The following is a 15,906-nucleotide window of genomic DNA, read 5'->3' as shown; positions in this document are numbered from 1 at the left end:
AAAAAAGAGAAACCACCCACAGTAAAGTAGTAACACTTCTAATATACATCTGTACGAGTACCTAACTGCTAGGTTTCTTATCACATTTGTGCAGACTAATATTTCATGCTTCCTCAATGGAGTAAGTTAATTTTGTAATGATAAGTTTGAAAAACTCATATACAATATGATCGCATTTCATTACAGGGAAAAACTGCAGTCATTCTGTCTAACGTGTTAAAACTGGAGTCTAATGCTTGAGTTGCTACTTCAGCCTATTTAACAGAACTTAGACATGAAACTCCTATTATTCTGAGTGTGTACATTCCCTTCAAGCCAAATTTGCTCGTTTCATTACTTTTTAAAATATATCTTTCAAATTTTCAATTCAGTGAGCGTTTGTAAATTGTTCAAGCCTGTGAAAAGCACAAACTGGGTCAATCTTTGAAGATCAGTTTAATTACAGTATGATGGTAACACAGACGAAATGCTTCTGTCATATAATCTATACACTCATTTCAAATGCACATTTATTATATGAAATACTTATCTTTGCACCTCTCTAAGCTGGACTGTTATTCAATTAAAAAAAAATCAATAGATTTTAATGAGATCATATGAATCCATCTGAATTTTTTCATTGTTTTCTATTTTTTGCAGGGACATTTTTGCAGACATGATTGATGACTAGCAAGCATAAATGAGTTAGGAAAGAAAATGAAATAATAAAAGAATATAACTGCAGAACTGAAGAAAACTAACTATTCCATTTCTCTCCAGGTGACATTTTCATATCCCACTATAATGTAACAGCATCAATTACTGTTATTATCCATTTATTTCCACAATTAAAAAAATTTGGTTGTACACTCTAGTAGAGCAACTGCAAATTCAAATGAAAAAACAAACCTCCCTGACTTCTGCAAGAACTGAATATACCTTATATACGTGTGTGTGTGTGTGCATACATACAAATATATATAATATTACAAACACACACACACAAAGAAACATGTTGTTAAAGTACTTGTATTAATTTATGTTCATATAGGTACAATATGACCTAAGCTACAATATTGAAATCATATTTTTCCATGTTTTTAAGCACATCATTCTTGCATTACATTGATTAAAAATTTGAATTCTCCTATGAGTTTTCTGTATAAGGACAAAATGTACATATCAGAGAGACACCTCTTACCAACTATGCATGTGTAAGTCTGACCACACTTGGCCATTTTACACATCTTTGCAAATATTATAGCCTTACTAGGAACACTGAAGCTAAATTATCTGCAGATTCCATTTGTATGGCCATTAGATATCCTTATCATTTTAGGATTTTTTTAAAATTACCTCTGTGTTTGYGGTGAACTTTGCTAAAGTTGGGACAGAAAGTTGGGGACACTTTATTTATTTATTTAGCTTTTGTTAATCTTAACACCTGTTGATCTAAACAGAGTTAAACATATTCTGATTTACAGAGTTTTATTTATTTAATCTATTTGAAGTGCTCACTACCTGAGTATTGCATTATATGAAAACAATCAGTTACTACAACGTAGAACTGACTACCTTTTTCATGGTTCACTTGAAACGCAGTGCTATTAGCAGTAACAGAGAAAATGCTATACTAATCTCAGGCACTAGCAACAACAGAAATTACTTTTTGATGAATACATAATGACTTAAAATAGAAAATGCCCAACATGAAGTAATATCTAGAACTAAAAATTAAAGTGAGAACAGAGTCTTTCACATTGCCAAAATTACTCCTCTCTCCCAGTCACCTATGCATTGATCTGAAATTTTACGTTAATATCAATGAAAATCTAGTACAAAACCAAATAAACTTCTGACTTGAAACAGACTGTTACAGACTTAAGATTTCTACCTAAAGTACAACTGTACATCCTGCTAATGCAACCAGAAGTTCCTGTTCTGGGATCTAGCCACCATAAATCAGCAATGACTATCATATTCCATTAAAAAATARTGTGCTGGTAACATGAGTGTTCTGTCTGTCAGTCTCCCATAAGAAGAATTTAAAATTACCCATTCAGCTAGCAAATGGAAGCTCTAAATAGAGTGATATAGAAAAGCCATCAGCTCACTTCCCCACATATAACTAGTTGGATATGAATCTTTGGTATTTTAGAGGCACTCTGCTTTAAAACCAACCTTGCTATTTCTTCACGATGAGCAGTCCAGTCACGAATGTAGTCTTCCTGTTCCTTTATTCTGTGCTTGAATGTATTGCTACTTTGAGTTGCTGTCCCAGTGCTCTGCAGTCGTGTGGTTTTCAGGGCTGGAGAGGTACGTAGACGGGTATGTTTAGGGGAATTACGGTTTGATCCAAATTCATCTTCTGAGGTGGAAGCATAATCTGTAGGAAAGCGCCTCCATCTTGCACTTACTAAATTAGTTTAATTATTAAAAAAGAATTATTATTGCATCTTTTGTAAGGAATAAAGTTATTATTTCAGTAACACCACAAAAATACACAACTATTCATTATCAGTCCCCAGGTACCTTACAAAAGTTTTACTGACTACATCTTAAAAAGAAAGATACAAAACTTGTGTTAAATAATAAATACTGATTAATAAAACATAAAACGGATGCTCTTTGTATAATGATGAGTGAAAAATGATGTAAAAGTCAGTACTTGTATATAAGCTCAGGCAAACTGTATTTGCAAAACAAGGACCCAATTCATTAACATTTAAGTATATAGTCAGATTGCACTTTTTCTGCAGATTTTTTCCCACGTTAAATTCTAAGTTTAAGTGAWACACACAAAACTGAAAAGACATGAAGGAAGGATTAAGCTGGCACCAATCCCTGAACACATGCTTACATAAAGAAAGCATAAAACTCCTAGAGGGTACATTATGTAGTTAGTACAGAAAAAATAATCACTATTGTGTTGCAAAAATGAGAAGCACTCACAAAACAATCATCTTCAGTGCAAAAGGCATATATTCTATATCCAATGTATAAAACACACAAAGCATATATAGCCATGTTGCTGAAGACAGACTGAAGTATAAGAGAATTGAAATGAAGTAGCAGGGTCTCTTCTCACTGTGAATTACTAAAGACTAGAAAATGTGTTTCAGAAATSCTGTCCTCAAACATTTCCAGTGGGATTAGATATCATCAAGTGTAATGGAGTGCTCATCACTACAACCTGCTAAAAATCTGCCAAACTCACTGCTATTCATCAGGCTCTACACTTAYTGCAGATATTTTAAAAATTGTGTGTTCACCTGTTGGTAGTTATTTTTACTATACGAGTAAAAAAACCATAAGCAGTAATAATGATTCTTCCTGAACCATTCTCAAAAACATTACAAATGAAGTATATATCAATGCAAATCTAGGTAAAAACTGAAAGTAATTTTTAGTTGAGAAAAGATTTATGTAATGCGCTGAAATATGACAGTATGTAGAACATAACATTGGTGTATAAGCTTACATCCCTTCCCACACATAAATAATGCTTTTCTAATTACTGAAAACAAATATACACTTATGCAATTTTTTCAAGTTTAAATGTGAGCCTAATCTGAAGTAATGTGGGCTTTGAATCATGTCCAATTCTATTAATAATTTTTCAATAATCTAACTTTACTGAAGAAAATCAGTCAGTTACTATTCTCTTTTAGAGGTTTCAAACTTGTTTTGATCATAGGGAAGTAGAACATAAGCAGAAAAAGCACATTTCCCCACCAAYAGCATGCAAGCAATGTGTGACCGAAGTCCAGAGTACTTTATGAGTTGGGCCCACAGTTTATCGTCAATTTTTGTTAAAATTCTTTGTCCCAATTCCAATTATATCAATCAAAGCAATTATAAAATTCATCTTAAAATCTCTCATGTGAGCTAGTCCAGCAACTCAACACTGTACAATGAGCATATGTAATCATATATTTAAAAACTAAAGATTGAATGAGAAGTGAAATATCAGAAACAGATTTGATTTCTAGTACTCTACCACTGTAAGTTTCAACAGCAGGATCTGGGTCTGGGAGAAGCTTGGATTGCTCTGTGTACAAAATAGTGTTTTATCATGTTAATTCTTATTAAAATATTTGCTTAATAAAAATCTATTGCTGAGATTAGTGTTAAGCCCTCTCTTCCATACAGTATGCCCCCACACTTCTTGGGAAAAGATTCTTAAATTATACATTCATTCAAAACCAATGAATTTTGCAAAAGCTTAAACATTTCAGAGAGGATCTGTCTAAATGAAACGACATCAATAATTAACTACATAGTGCCATAAAACCTCTTGCCATTTTTAAGTCTTAAAACTTTACAGCACCTTAGAATGGCGTTAAATGTTAAAATGGTGTAAAATGTTAAAAAAACGGTTTCTAATTAGCATGGAGAAAAATAATACAGACTTAACAGTAAAAATCTCAAAGTTGTATGATTTACGACAAGCAATAACCAAGCACGTTTTGCATTCAGCTAGCTATACATTTGCACATTTACACTTTTAAGACAAGTTTTGAATTATGCAGCCCACAAATGTGACTGTAGTTTATGCAGATTTCTGAAAACCATCTGGGACACCAAAGACACTGAATATCAGAATCTATCAGCAGAAAATCCTCCCAAACCCTGGAACCTAAACCAGGAACTAGTCGGCTTGAAGTACATTGTGTTGGTAGCAAGTTTAGTGATTTGCTCATGATATCTTGCTTTTTCAGGGCAGACTTTACTAAGCCATAGCCTTTATAAAATACTATACTTTCACTGATGCATTGCTTTCTCAAGTTTCATACATTTCAAGGATCTTGAAATTTTGTGCTACAATAACAGTAAAGATCAACTGGTAAGGGCTGTTTTCTCTCCACGCTGAAACCCTCGTGTTCTTTCAGAAATACCTTGATAGCTTCTATCAACTCATTTGCTACTTATTTGCAATGTCAACTAGATCAGCAAGCCAGCAGAGCTGTTGAATGCATGTCAACTATTTGCTTAACAGGTTCTCTCTGCTCTGAATTAATGYTTACTTTTACAGTTGCCATTGTCTGGCTCACAAATTCCTAAAAATCAAGTCTACCTCTAAAACTATGTTACTCTAGACCTGAACCTGATCGTTCCTTTCCCCAATAGATAGGTCTTCCTGTAACACCATCTTCAATTTTCTTCCAGAGCTGTAAGAAAAGGCCTTCTGCCTTCTGTTTTTATTGGTCAAACTCTACTGTTTAAAGTGATTCAGTGACTTGATCAAATCTTTCATTGCTTGGATTAAATCTCAWGCTGAAAAACTATTAATCCTGCTTCTCATGTTTTTACAGTGTTGTCAGTYTTCAAGCCTCCCACCACAGAAACACCCTGATAATTACTTTAATGCTGGTATTCTCATCTAAGACCTTCCATTTATCTGCTTGCCCCTTTATTTGAATGCAAGCAATACTAAACAGTATCAAGGCTTAAAAAAGATCCTTGAAATTATGGACTTCCTGACAGCTCTGAGAATTTTAATGCTATTACACTTTAAAGTTCATCCACATGAAGTATAAGGTAATAAAAAAAAAAAAAAATCCAAAGACTACATTTTTTTTCTCTTTTACAGGCACATATGTCTAAACATTTAAAAAGATTTGGGAAATGCAGAAATTTCTCGTTGGTAGTCTGAGTTTAAAAGGTGTGATTGTGCTGTTAATATTAAGTAGTGATCTAAAATGTTACAAAGTCAACTCTGATGAACAGGCCCATGGAAAAATCTTAACACTTAGATCTCAACTGTTTTTCTGGTAAAAGAAAAAAACCAAAATTATTGTCAACGATCATTTTCCAGTCTAAGTCAAGGGAAACAAGAAAATAAATCACATTTATATCTTAAGACTGCCTCAGTCAAAAAACTAAAATGCATACAAATATTGAGGCATTTTTCCTCAGTCAYTTCATTAGCAATTTCCAAAAATCACTACAATTTAAATGGCATTTCTAAAAATAAAAGTTGATATTAAGTTGACATTTATAAACAAAATTAAGTTCAGGAATTACATGCTTTGGGCCCCAAATCTGTGTTGCATTACATTTTAATATTCTGCATGACAATAACATACTATTCAAATATTCAAATATATTTTAAATACGCTTTTACGGAAATAAACTAATACATGCTACTTTTGGTAACTTAATGCATTGGGTAGTTCTTAGATCATTTTATTTGGTGATAATGGGAAAATGGAGGTGCACTGAGTTGTGGCCTATATACATTAGGAAATTTTACACCAATCTTCAGCAAATTCAAATTTCCCTCAAGTACACCCTAAATATCCTTGTAAAAAATTACACAATAAGCTTACTGACATAGGTAAAATCTGGAACTCCAAATCSTAAACAGTAGTATTTTACTAATATAGTAACAAGACTTGATGAGTTCATCAAGCCATGATTTTGCTTTTGCTTTTTAGTATTTTGCTTTGACAGTATCTGACTGCTTTATTTATTGTTTTTTTTTCTTGCATTTACAGTGAAATCTGCTTCTCCTGGATTTTGAAATATAAACTGATAAAACTTTTTCTAACAGAAGCTATTTCTACTGTAGATTCTTCAAACAATGATATGTTGAGATAGCTCATGAAAAGACAGTATCTTTTCTCTCTTGAAAACAGTGTATTTATATAAGCTACCTTAAATTTTGATTGTGTAATGCAGGTAAATCAGAAGAATAACAAGGATGACCATAACAGACTAGAAARAAAATACCAAAACCAGTCCACTGAGCAGAACTGGCAAAACACTTAAAACCATGGGGAACTTCAGGAGGCACAGTCCACAAGAGCACAAACCTCAAAAACCCATACATAGTTTTGTGAAAAATGGATAAAGAAACCAAGTGACATGAAATATCTGGGTTTCACCTTTTTAAAAATCAATAACATCAGGATGTGAACTAGTGTCAATTATTAAATTAAACCTATAAAAGCAATCTTATAAACATATAAAAGCACTCTTCCCTGACCTAAACGTTGCCACCTTTCAGACTGCATATACACTGATTAAAAATTAAAATGTACTTTTTGTGTAAGAGATCTGAGGAAAAGACTGAGGTTTTTTCTCTGAAGTTTCACTTTTTCTTGTATCTTTGCAGACACTTGCTATAACACAATAGATACAACTTCATAGTTCAGTAAACATCTCCTTGCATCTCTTCTGAAATTTCTATTTAGCTAATCGATTATACAGCCAATAGTTACTTGCCTGGGAAAGACTACTAAAAATCCTATAAAAGGACATATATGATACACAAACAACAAACAARCAATAGGACTGCTGCAAATGTACATGTCATAGATGCTTTTATCAACTGAGAATGGGAAGCTGTAAAGCAGGAGATATAATAATTTTGGTGGCAACACAAAACATTAAAAATAAGGAAGCTATTCCATTTCCCCCTCCCCTGACTGTGCTTTAAAATTAAAATTGGCTTCAAATAAGGTCAATCTGGTAGTACAGCAATTCAAAAGGCAAGAMGACACCAATTATAGATATTTGTTTCATCAGCAAGATGACTTCTCTAAAATTACATTTTAATTTTAGTTGACTCAGTGTTACTGTTGGAAAAAAAGCCAGTAGCCTTTCTGCCTGCCTGCACCTAAAGTGTTATGCCACCTTTTAAGAGAATGGGTAGGTTAAAATTCGTCACTTGTATGGGTTTTCCCTTCTGTACATCTTATAGTAAAGAAGGTATTACTCAAAAACAACATCAACAAATTCAAACAGAAGCAAAAATGAGGAAGAAGGGTGTTGGGCTCTGTACCTGCAAATACTTCTCTTTTACAAAAGATGATTTGCAACAGAGAACAAAAACTGCTCCAAGACAAGGCAAAAGTTTTGTTAAAATAAGCAACTTAACTTTATGATATTTAGTTAAGTAATGCTTGTGTTCTTTTTTCTTTTTTTTTTTTTTTTTGTTACTTTACTAATCTTCTTACAACACAAACTTCACTTTTGTGGTTCAGGAAGTGAATGTTAAATTGTTAATATAAGGATCAGCTTTCTCACTGATCACTTGCTGTTCAGCTTATTTACAAGCCTAACTTAGAAACAAATACTGTATTTTCTATCTAGTAAAAAGTGCTGCTGACCTTCTGAACTTTTACCACTGCGACTCAAGCAAAGGGATTTCTGCTCTTTTTTTCTACTGTGCAAATTAGTGCTGCCACATCTAAATGCCTCAACGCAATTCTGTTACCAATTCCTCCCCCCCCCCCCAAAAAAAAGCCAAACAGTTAAAAGGATTAAAATTTCTTATCTTTAGAGTTTCAAATGTGAAAAACCCACAAGCCTAGTTGATGAAGCCTCCTTCTTCTCCAAAGGAATACTGCTTTAACAAAACTCAAAGAATGCTTCATAAGCACTATTCCTTAAAAACTTAGAAAATATCTATTATTTTATGACACTGGTTCAAATAATCTCACGTACCTGAAGGAGAATTATGAGCTGAAGCCAGAGATTTGGATTTTGAATCTGAAAGTCGAGAAATACTATTAGCTCGAGTTCTAGCAGAAACTTTACTACCGTCTCCTGCTGACGTTAACCTTGCACCACTTCTGATGATAGCTTCTGGGGTACGAGATGAGGCTGTGCTTCTAGTTATTGTTGCTTCAGAGTCACTCCGTGCTGATAAAGAGCCAAGTCGAGTTCTGCGAGGCTGAGCAAGCAAGTCTATTCTGGAAATACTTCTCCTCCCCGATGGAGGTTTTGATGTAGAACTTGTGGTGGACACTTCAGAAGCCACGGAAGCTTTATCTGCATCAGCGAGTTCACTATCTGAGGCTTCCCCAAGGCGTGCTCTGCGCAAGAGAGAAGTCCTTGTAGGACGAGGTCTTGGAAGAGTGGTAGATTTACTGGATTGCCCAAGTGTAACAGGAGAGGTTTTTGATTTAGCTGATTTTCCTTCCATTTTGGAATGTAAAAGTTCATCTGCMGAGGCAAAAGGAAGTCTTCCGTGTGATTTGCCAGAGTAGGTTTCTTGGTCAGATGATAAGATATCAGAAATAGCAGAATGAGGTACACTAGATGTTTGGTCATCATCTGTCAAATCTACTGATGGTTGTCTCATTCTTCCACTGGATTGTACAGGTTTACGAGCATCAGCTCTAGATCCACCATCTGAAGATCGACTTTTAGTTTTCTTTTCTATCTTCTCTCTGGCATTTGTTGCAGAAGATTTTAAAACATCCTTTGAAGGCGAACCAGAGGAACATCTATCTTTATATAAAGTTGTAAAGCTCTTCCGCTTCTGTGTGGATTTTCTTTCAGTGTCACCAGTTACAAGGCTGATTGTGCTGGCTGTGTCTACATCTGATTCTGGTGATATGGAATTATCTCTGTTATAGCTAGGAGTCTCAGGACCTTCATCAGTTTTATTTTCTTCACGCAATTTAGCTTCAAGGAAAGCCATTACAGCCTCAGTGTCTTTCAAAATGAGTGTTGTATCCAGACTGGAATCAGTGTCCATAGAGTCGCTTCTCTCACGTATTCTGTTTGCAGGTGTTAAAGGGACAGCAGATCCACTTTGCTTATTAATGTGAGGAATAAGTTCTATAGGTATATTTGTGCTAGGCTTATCTATAGTAAAGCTACCTTGCCTCACTAACGGTTTTGAAGATTCCTTTTTTTCTCCTCCAGATGCTTTAGGACTTTGTCCCTTAATAACTTCTTCATTTTTTCTTCTTTTCCCCTCACTCTGTACCAACTTCATTTCTGCTTTATCAGTAGGACGTCCAGGAGTTTTGTCTTGATTATCCAACATTTTGTGCGACATGGTTATTTCCTCCCTAGTTTTCTCAGCTTGGTTTGCAACAGGTTTTGTAGAAGATTGTTTTGTGGGTGTCCAGTGTCCTTGCTCCTTTCTTTCTTGTTGCTGAATTTTTGCTAATGCTTGTTTTACCATGGAAGTTTCTCTGCTAGTTTCAACTCTCTCTTTAACAGAAGGGCAGCTGCTAGGGAAAGAAAAGACTTTGTCTCCAGCAGCTTTGGGTGAAAGACCGTTCACTGTTCTGCTTGTCTTCGCCATACCTCTACTATCAGCATCTGAGGCACGAGTTGGAGTTTCTTTCTCCTGAAGTTCAGTGTCTTGCTTTTCACCTATCTCTGATCTCTGATGAGATGCAGTTTTTACTTTTGAGCTTTCATTCACTCTCTCCTCTTTAGGAAGCTGTGGAAGTGTCCTCCTCTTTCGCTCACCTTGGCCAGTCATAGAACCAGTGCTTTTAACTGAAATACCAGATTCACTGATGTCTGTGTCTAAAAACATGAAAGAAAATCTAAGTCATTAAATGTAAACAYTGAATTCCTAAAATTACATTAGACTAATAAAACAACGTAAAATAGAACTGAAAAAGACATTTAAGAAGTCTTTAGTCCCCCTCTCCGTTCCATGGCAGGATCAATTACACTTAGATAAATACAAGTTAAGAGSGGTTTAATAAGTTCCCAAAAATCTCTGATGCTAGAGATTTGACTATCCCTATAAATAAATTCAGTGCGTAATTCTCCAGATTTTTTCCCTAATCTTTAATCTAAGCTTTATTTTCTGCAATTCAGCCCATGACTTCTTGTCCTATCCCCATTAAGTATAACTTTCTCTTYACAGAACATCATTATAGAGCTGGAACCCTGCTGGTGAATTAGATTAACCACCTCTAAACTATGATAAATAAGTTGAAGTTAACTAGCTATATTATTTTACTGTTTAAATAAAAATATAATAAAAGTCCAACAAAAACACAGTCACTGATGTAATAGATTTAGAATAGGTATTAGAGATAATACATGATATTAGAGAGATTACATAGATTTAAAATAACATTTCTGTATTATTAGAATTAGTRTATTAAAAGTGTCATAGAAAAGGAAGCTTATTATATACAAAGTCATTACAACACAATCCAAAGTGCTGATACAGAGCTACCAAACAGTATTTAAAAGCTTAAAAGTTTAAAAGCAATAGAATTACTGCAATGCACTGTTTGTGTGTTTTACCATAGAGATATGATCAGGCTAGAAAATGTCATCTTATTAAAGTATGCTTCCTAGAAATAGGAAGTTGCAGGAAAAGGAAAGGAGTGACTTCAGAAGCACGACAGGAGAGCAAAGACAGAACAACAGATGCCTCCTCTTGCCCTGCTATAAACAGGCATAGTTTCCTCCCAGATGTGGACAATTTTGGCTGTGATTAAACAAGTGCTGCCCATTTATGCAGCATCCTAGGCCAATTATTACCTTGCAGAGACTCTGTGACTGCAAATTGGGAAAGGGAACACTTTAAGAATGTGTGTGTCATTTGCAGAGGGACTATGCCAATTTTCTCTGTTTCACTCTGACTTTAGTATATATACCGCATAATATGGGCTGTGGTTGCTCTCATAGAAAAGGAAAGTTTTCATAGACAAAAGAATTTGAACTACTTGAAATAAGTTTGGTTCCTGAAACCAAACTCTTTTAGCCAGCAGAGTACACTGGGACTGCATATATGAACCCAATGTTTTTGTACTTCCACAGCAGGTTAAAGTAAGTTGCACAACAAATCACCAATTAGTATCAGGACAGTATTATAATAGGAAGAGGAAARTAAGTCTAACATTCATAAACACATTCAGCACCAGATCTGAAACTTCCAGTTACTGAATGGAATAAGCCCCGTCTCCTCTCTACTTTCTTCTTCRACAGTTTATCTCATCTCACTAGGAGGTTACAGCCTATCCCTTGAAGACTTCCCTTCAAGGAAGAGGCTGCAGTGCTAGGGGACACTGAGGCGTAGCTTTTAGTAGGACTGAAAAGCCCTACCCATGAAGAAAGAACTTATTATGATTRCTGCTGTAAAGAGCAAAAAGAATGCTTTTATGCCAAATGAACAAGAAAACGTATAGAAATAGAAATACATAGAAAGCATATAAAAAGTGTCAAACAAATGCAGTGCTTCTAAAGTATTTTCACTGATTTCTTAGTGGACCTGTAATGCTCTTTAGGCAGAAAAATATGGACACTCAAATTGTTGCAACAAATAGTTAATGCTGAATAGTCCCATTTTTGAATTCAACTTTTTCCATAGTGATAACTGCTCTCCTTGCCTATTTAACATGAACATACACCAGCTGGGCTGTCAGAAAGAAGCCTTTACTCAGAGCACACTCTCTGAATTGCTGATTTAACTATATTTGGATGGAAGACAAGTCTTTCTGCCTGTTTTTGCAGTACAGTGTACATACATGAACTAACACACATCTATCAATTCACTTTTCCATGGCAGAGATTAAGAACAACTTCTCTGCATAATCTGTTGGATCTTCCTATGAGGCTCATCACTAAGACCTATTGTTTCAGGAATAGAAACTGAAATACAGGGCTTCCCCCTTTGAGAGAACTCTCAAACCACTTAATCGCATGTTAACAATTACACTGTATGTATACAACTGTGTATATACGCATACACGCACACATAAAAATATAGATATACCCCAGCTGAACCCTGCATACCTAACTGAATACTCTGCTGTTTTCTATCTGATCTCATTCATCTTTTTTTCTTCTTTGCATAGTGTCAAACCTTTGGTGAAGAATGCAAAATGACTCYCATCTCTGAATATCTCTGAGATTTTCTAACTCTTGGTTTATTATTCTTGGGTATCATCAGGCAAGAAAAAGAAATTGGAAATTTAAAGAAAATCATTATGATTGCTATCTGTGAAGATTAAATTCTCTCAGATACACATACCAAATCAAACCTTTTAGAATATTTAGGCAAGAGGAYTTCTTGACAAGTTTCAAACAATCCTTATTAGAAGACAGGCATAGAGTTGTTCTGCTCTGACCAGATGGCATTGCTTTTGGCCATATACATTTTATGTGAAGTTTAACTACTAAGTTTTCTGAAGGAAATACAGGCATCTARGCCAGCAAGATAGATTTTTGTGAATTATTCTTTAGATCTACATATCAAATTGTGTTTTCACTACATCTTAGGTGCTTGAATGTTTTCTGGATTTCTCCAGTGTATTTTGGAATTGTTGCAGTATAGGACTGTGCAGCAGTTGTTTCACTTAAACCACAGATTTCATATAATGAGGACAGAACCATTAATTCCTCCAAAGAAGATCCTAGTCAATGCCCCATCTGAAACTGACTGTTTAAAACAATACAAAAGCAATCCCCTTTCCCCCCTCAAATTGTAAAGAATCAGTGTTATTACTCTAGCTCCTAGAGTAATAATATAGAGAGAGTATAATATAGTATAAATACTTTATATGCATAGCTCATCCTGCTGAGTAGTACAGAGTTTAGTCACAACTTCCAATATTCTATGTACGTGATATACCACATTATTGAATTTTTCCCCTCTCCATCTCCTTAGATGTTTGGCATCCGGAGGAAATGGCTATGCAAATTCCAATTGCTAGAGGGAGTGAAAAGCCACTCCTGAAGCAGCAGTTACTATTAAGCATTTTCCCACACACTTATAGGCAAGTTTGCATTGCGCAACACAAACAGCAAAATTTCTTTGGAAATTAATACAAAAAGTAAAATGAGACTCAAGCTGAATTTATTTTATTGCTTACTTTATTCAATGGCCTCACCTTCTAGGATCCTAAAGCCATGTGAAATTACTGCAAAGAGTAAATGATCAGAAAAGTAACTGTATTTGATGAACCATTTAAATAAGCATTCCTACAAATACTTTCATCTGCTGAATACAACCCTGAATAGACATTCAGTGATTAATCAATACATAACAGCCTGTTTATTTAGAAGTAAAGAAATAAAGTAGTAAAAAAATCCAGCTCTAGAATCAAGATTTATGCTGTCTTCCTTTTCTTGTGTGTAATAATAYACAGAATTAAAAGCTAAGTTTTTGCTGAGGAAGTGATGGCTTTTTTCCAGTAATGAAAAAAAAAATTTCTATAAAGAACATAGAAAGTATCTATATTAATTTAGTAGCATTATCTAAAATCTGAGGGCAGAAAAATAAATATATCACAGATCCACTTATGGAAATGCATACATTAATTACAACCAAATTAAGATATCCCAATACAGAGGGAAYTCCAAAGAAAAAAAAATACTGCCTACGAGATTCAAGATTGAGCAGTTCAGCTCATTTAGCTCAGACCAGTAACAAAGGGAGTTATCTAAACRCCCCAAGAAATCTAACATTTAGGTAGAAAAACACAGACACACTATTGGCTTTTTCCTTTTCTGTGTGTCATGCTGAATGAGTAAACACTTTGGAGAAAGCACTGTCCCACTGTCCCTACACCTTTACAGTGGTGTGAGAATCTAAGAAAAAGACTCTGCTGACTAATAGGCAATCTTCAGTTTGTTCTGCAGCCCTGACTGCTGGGCAGAGTGCTGGCACCTAGCTTCCAGCTTAAACAGGGAGAGAATCCCAGGATTTCCCTCTAGCTGCCGTAAAGACTTGGTCTTATCAGTTGAACTTAGTCTCTCTTCTGAGAGACTAAGTTAAAAGACAAAGATGTTGCTTGCTCTGAAATTGTATCAGACATGGATTCTTGATGATCTGAAGAAAAACAGCAGCTGGAACAAAAAAAAAGAAGAGAGAGAACATTACACTCGCATGAAAAAAACATTAACTAAAAAGGTGCTATAGATTAGAGGAAAAATATAATTTATTATACTCACCAATGTCTAACAACAGATTATTGGACACGTTTTGTAGATGGTAGCRTATCTTCAAAAACGGTGTACACAGAAAAGCTTTTCTACTCTGAAAYACTTTTTTTCATATTACAGATCATTTAAACTTTGTTGAGATGCTGAGAATTTCAAGTCAACTGGAATAAGATGACATGTTGGAATTGCAGGACAGAAACATCTAAAGTATTAGAATGATAATTAAATAATTGTTGTTTTTTTAAGTAGCATATTACTTTTGGAATCTGGAACAATCATTGAGATGATGAGAGTTTGTAATTGCCAGTAATTTTTGCAACAAATAGCTACATTAATTCACATAATTTAGAGAAGAAAATTAAGGAACTATTCTGCAGGATTTAAACACTTCTACCCTAATGTACAGATATCAGCATTAAAATTACACTGGAGTGTTGTGTTAAATCACCAYCTCTAAGTCGAGATTAACAAAGAGGAAAGAAAAGAGGAACAGTAAAGTAAGGTAAGCAACTCCTTCATTATCAAGAATGTACACCTTAAGAAAACAAGGTATTTAAAATCACAAATGTGAACAGCAGTTAAAGGATAGAGCCAGCCTGAACATCTGACACTTGCAAGAAAAAAGAGGATAAAAAAGCTTGACCACTGAAGAAAAGGTATGTTTCCTACATTTCAAAACTCAGGAAGTTTGCTTTAGTTGAATGAGGGCTACAGTGAGGTCTCAGGTTGGACTGCTTTATAGYCAATCTATCAAAAATCCAGTTTGGGAAATTGCACTGAAGCAGTCCTGAGAAAGATGTAAGCAGAGAAAAACATACTATTAAAGAAATCTGACACATCAGCTGAACTAAAAAGTTTCTTTTGTATTACACAGCTTTATGTACTTTTTATAATGTTCAGTTTAATATTACCGCTTTTCTGCCATGTCAAACACCATTATCGTTGAGTTAGATTTTACATTGTTTCTTCTAAAAGGCATGAAAGAATTTTAGGTGAAGAACTAACAGTAGAAAAGCTATCTGTCTATATTTATAACCAAGTCCTTTCCTCCCTTCATAGGTTTCTTCTGCAGAAATTATGACAACAAGAACTGCTTTTAGTACCGTTTTCCAGKGGAACAGGCCCAGATGACTCCAATCTGATGTCATCTTGGTCATGTCGTGTGTGATTAGCAGCCAGACTGGCCCATTGTGATACCCAGCGTTTACTTCCAGGGGCAGTAGAGCCTTCCTAAAGGAAGAAGAAGGAAAAAAAATATAAAAA

General features: G+C 34.8%; 1 protein-coding gene and 1 non-coding gene across 7 annotated transcripts in view; both read right to left on the bottom strand.

The window, feature by feature from the left end:
- The window catches only part of CEP170 (centrosomal protein 170), a 111,071-nt gene that overhangs the window by 17,950 nt on the left and 77,215 nt on the right, over window positions 1-15,906 (bottom strand). For 4 of the 6 annotated variants that reach the window (XM_085300605.1, XM_085300607.1, XM_085300609.1 and 1 more), the window contains 3 exons: window positions 15,747-15,873; window positions 8,434-10,260; window positions 2,161-2,395 (listed from right to left, as the gene is read on the bottom strand). In XM_085300605.1, the coding sequence (XP_085156731.1) occupies window positions 2,161-2,395; window positions 8,434-10,260; window positions 15,747-15,873 (2,189 nt within the window). Of the gene's footprint in view, window positions 1-2,160; window positions 2,396-3,979; window positions 4,031-8,433; window positions 10,261-15,746; window positions 15,874-15,906 lie in introns of all 6 variants that reach the window. The other 2 variants (XM_085300610.1, XM_085300608.1) reach the window with 2 other exon arrangements.
- On the bottom strand, window positions 11,265-11,364 carry LOC146598308 (U6 spliceosomal RNA). Its single transcript, XR_014895286.1, has one exon. It is a non-coding gene; the product is annotated as a U6 spliceosomal RNA (small nuclear RNA).

The sequence above is a fragment of the Rhea americana genome, unplaced genomic scaffold (assembly GCF_003343005.1).
Source record: "Rhea americana isolate MKP2758 unplaced genomic scaffold, rheAme1 scaffold_166, whole genome shotgun sequence".
NCBI lineage: Eukaryota > Metazoa > Chordata > Aves > Rheiformes > Rheidae > Rhea > Rhea americana.
This window is presented reverse-complemented; position numbering and strand designations above follow the sequence as displayed.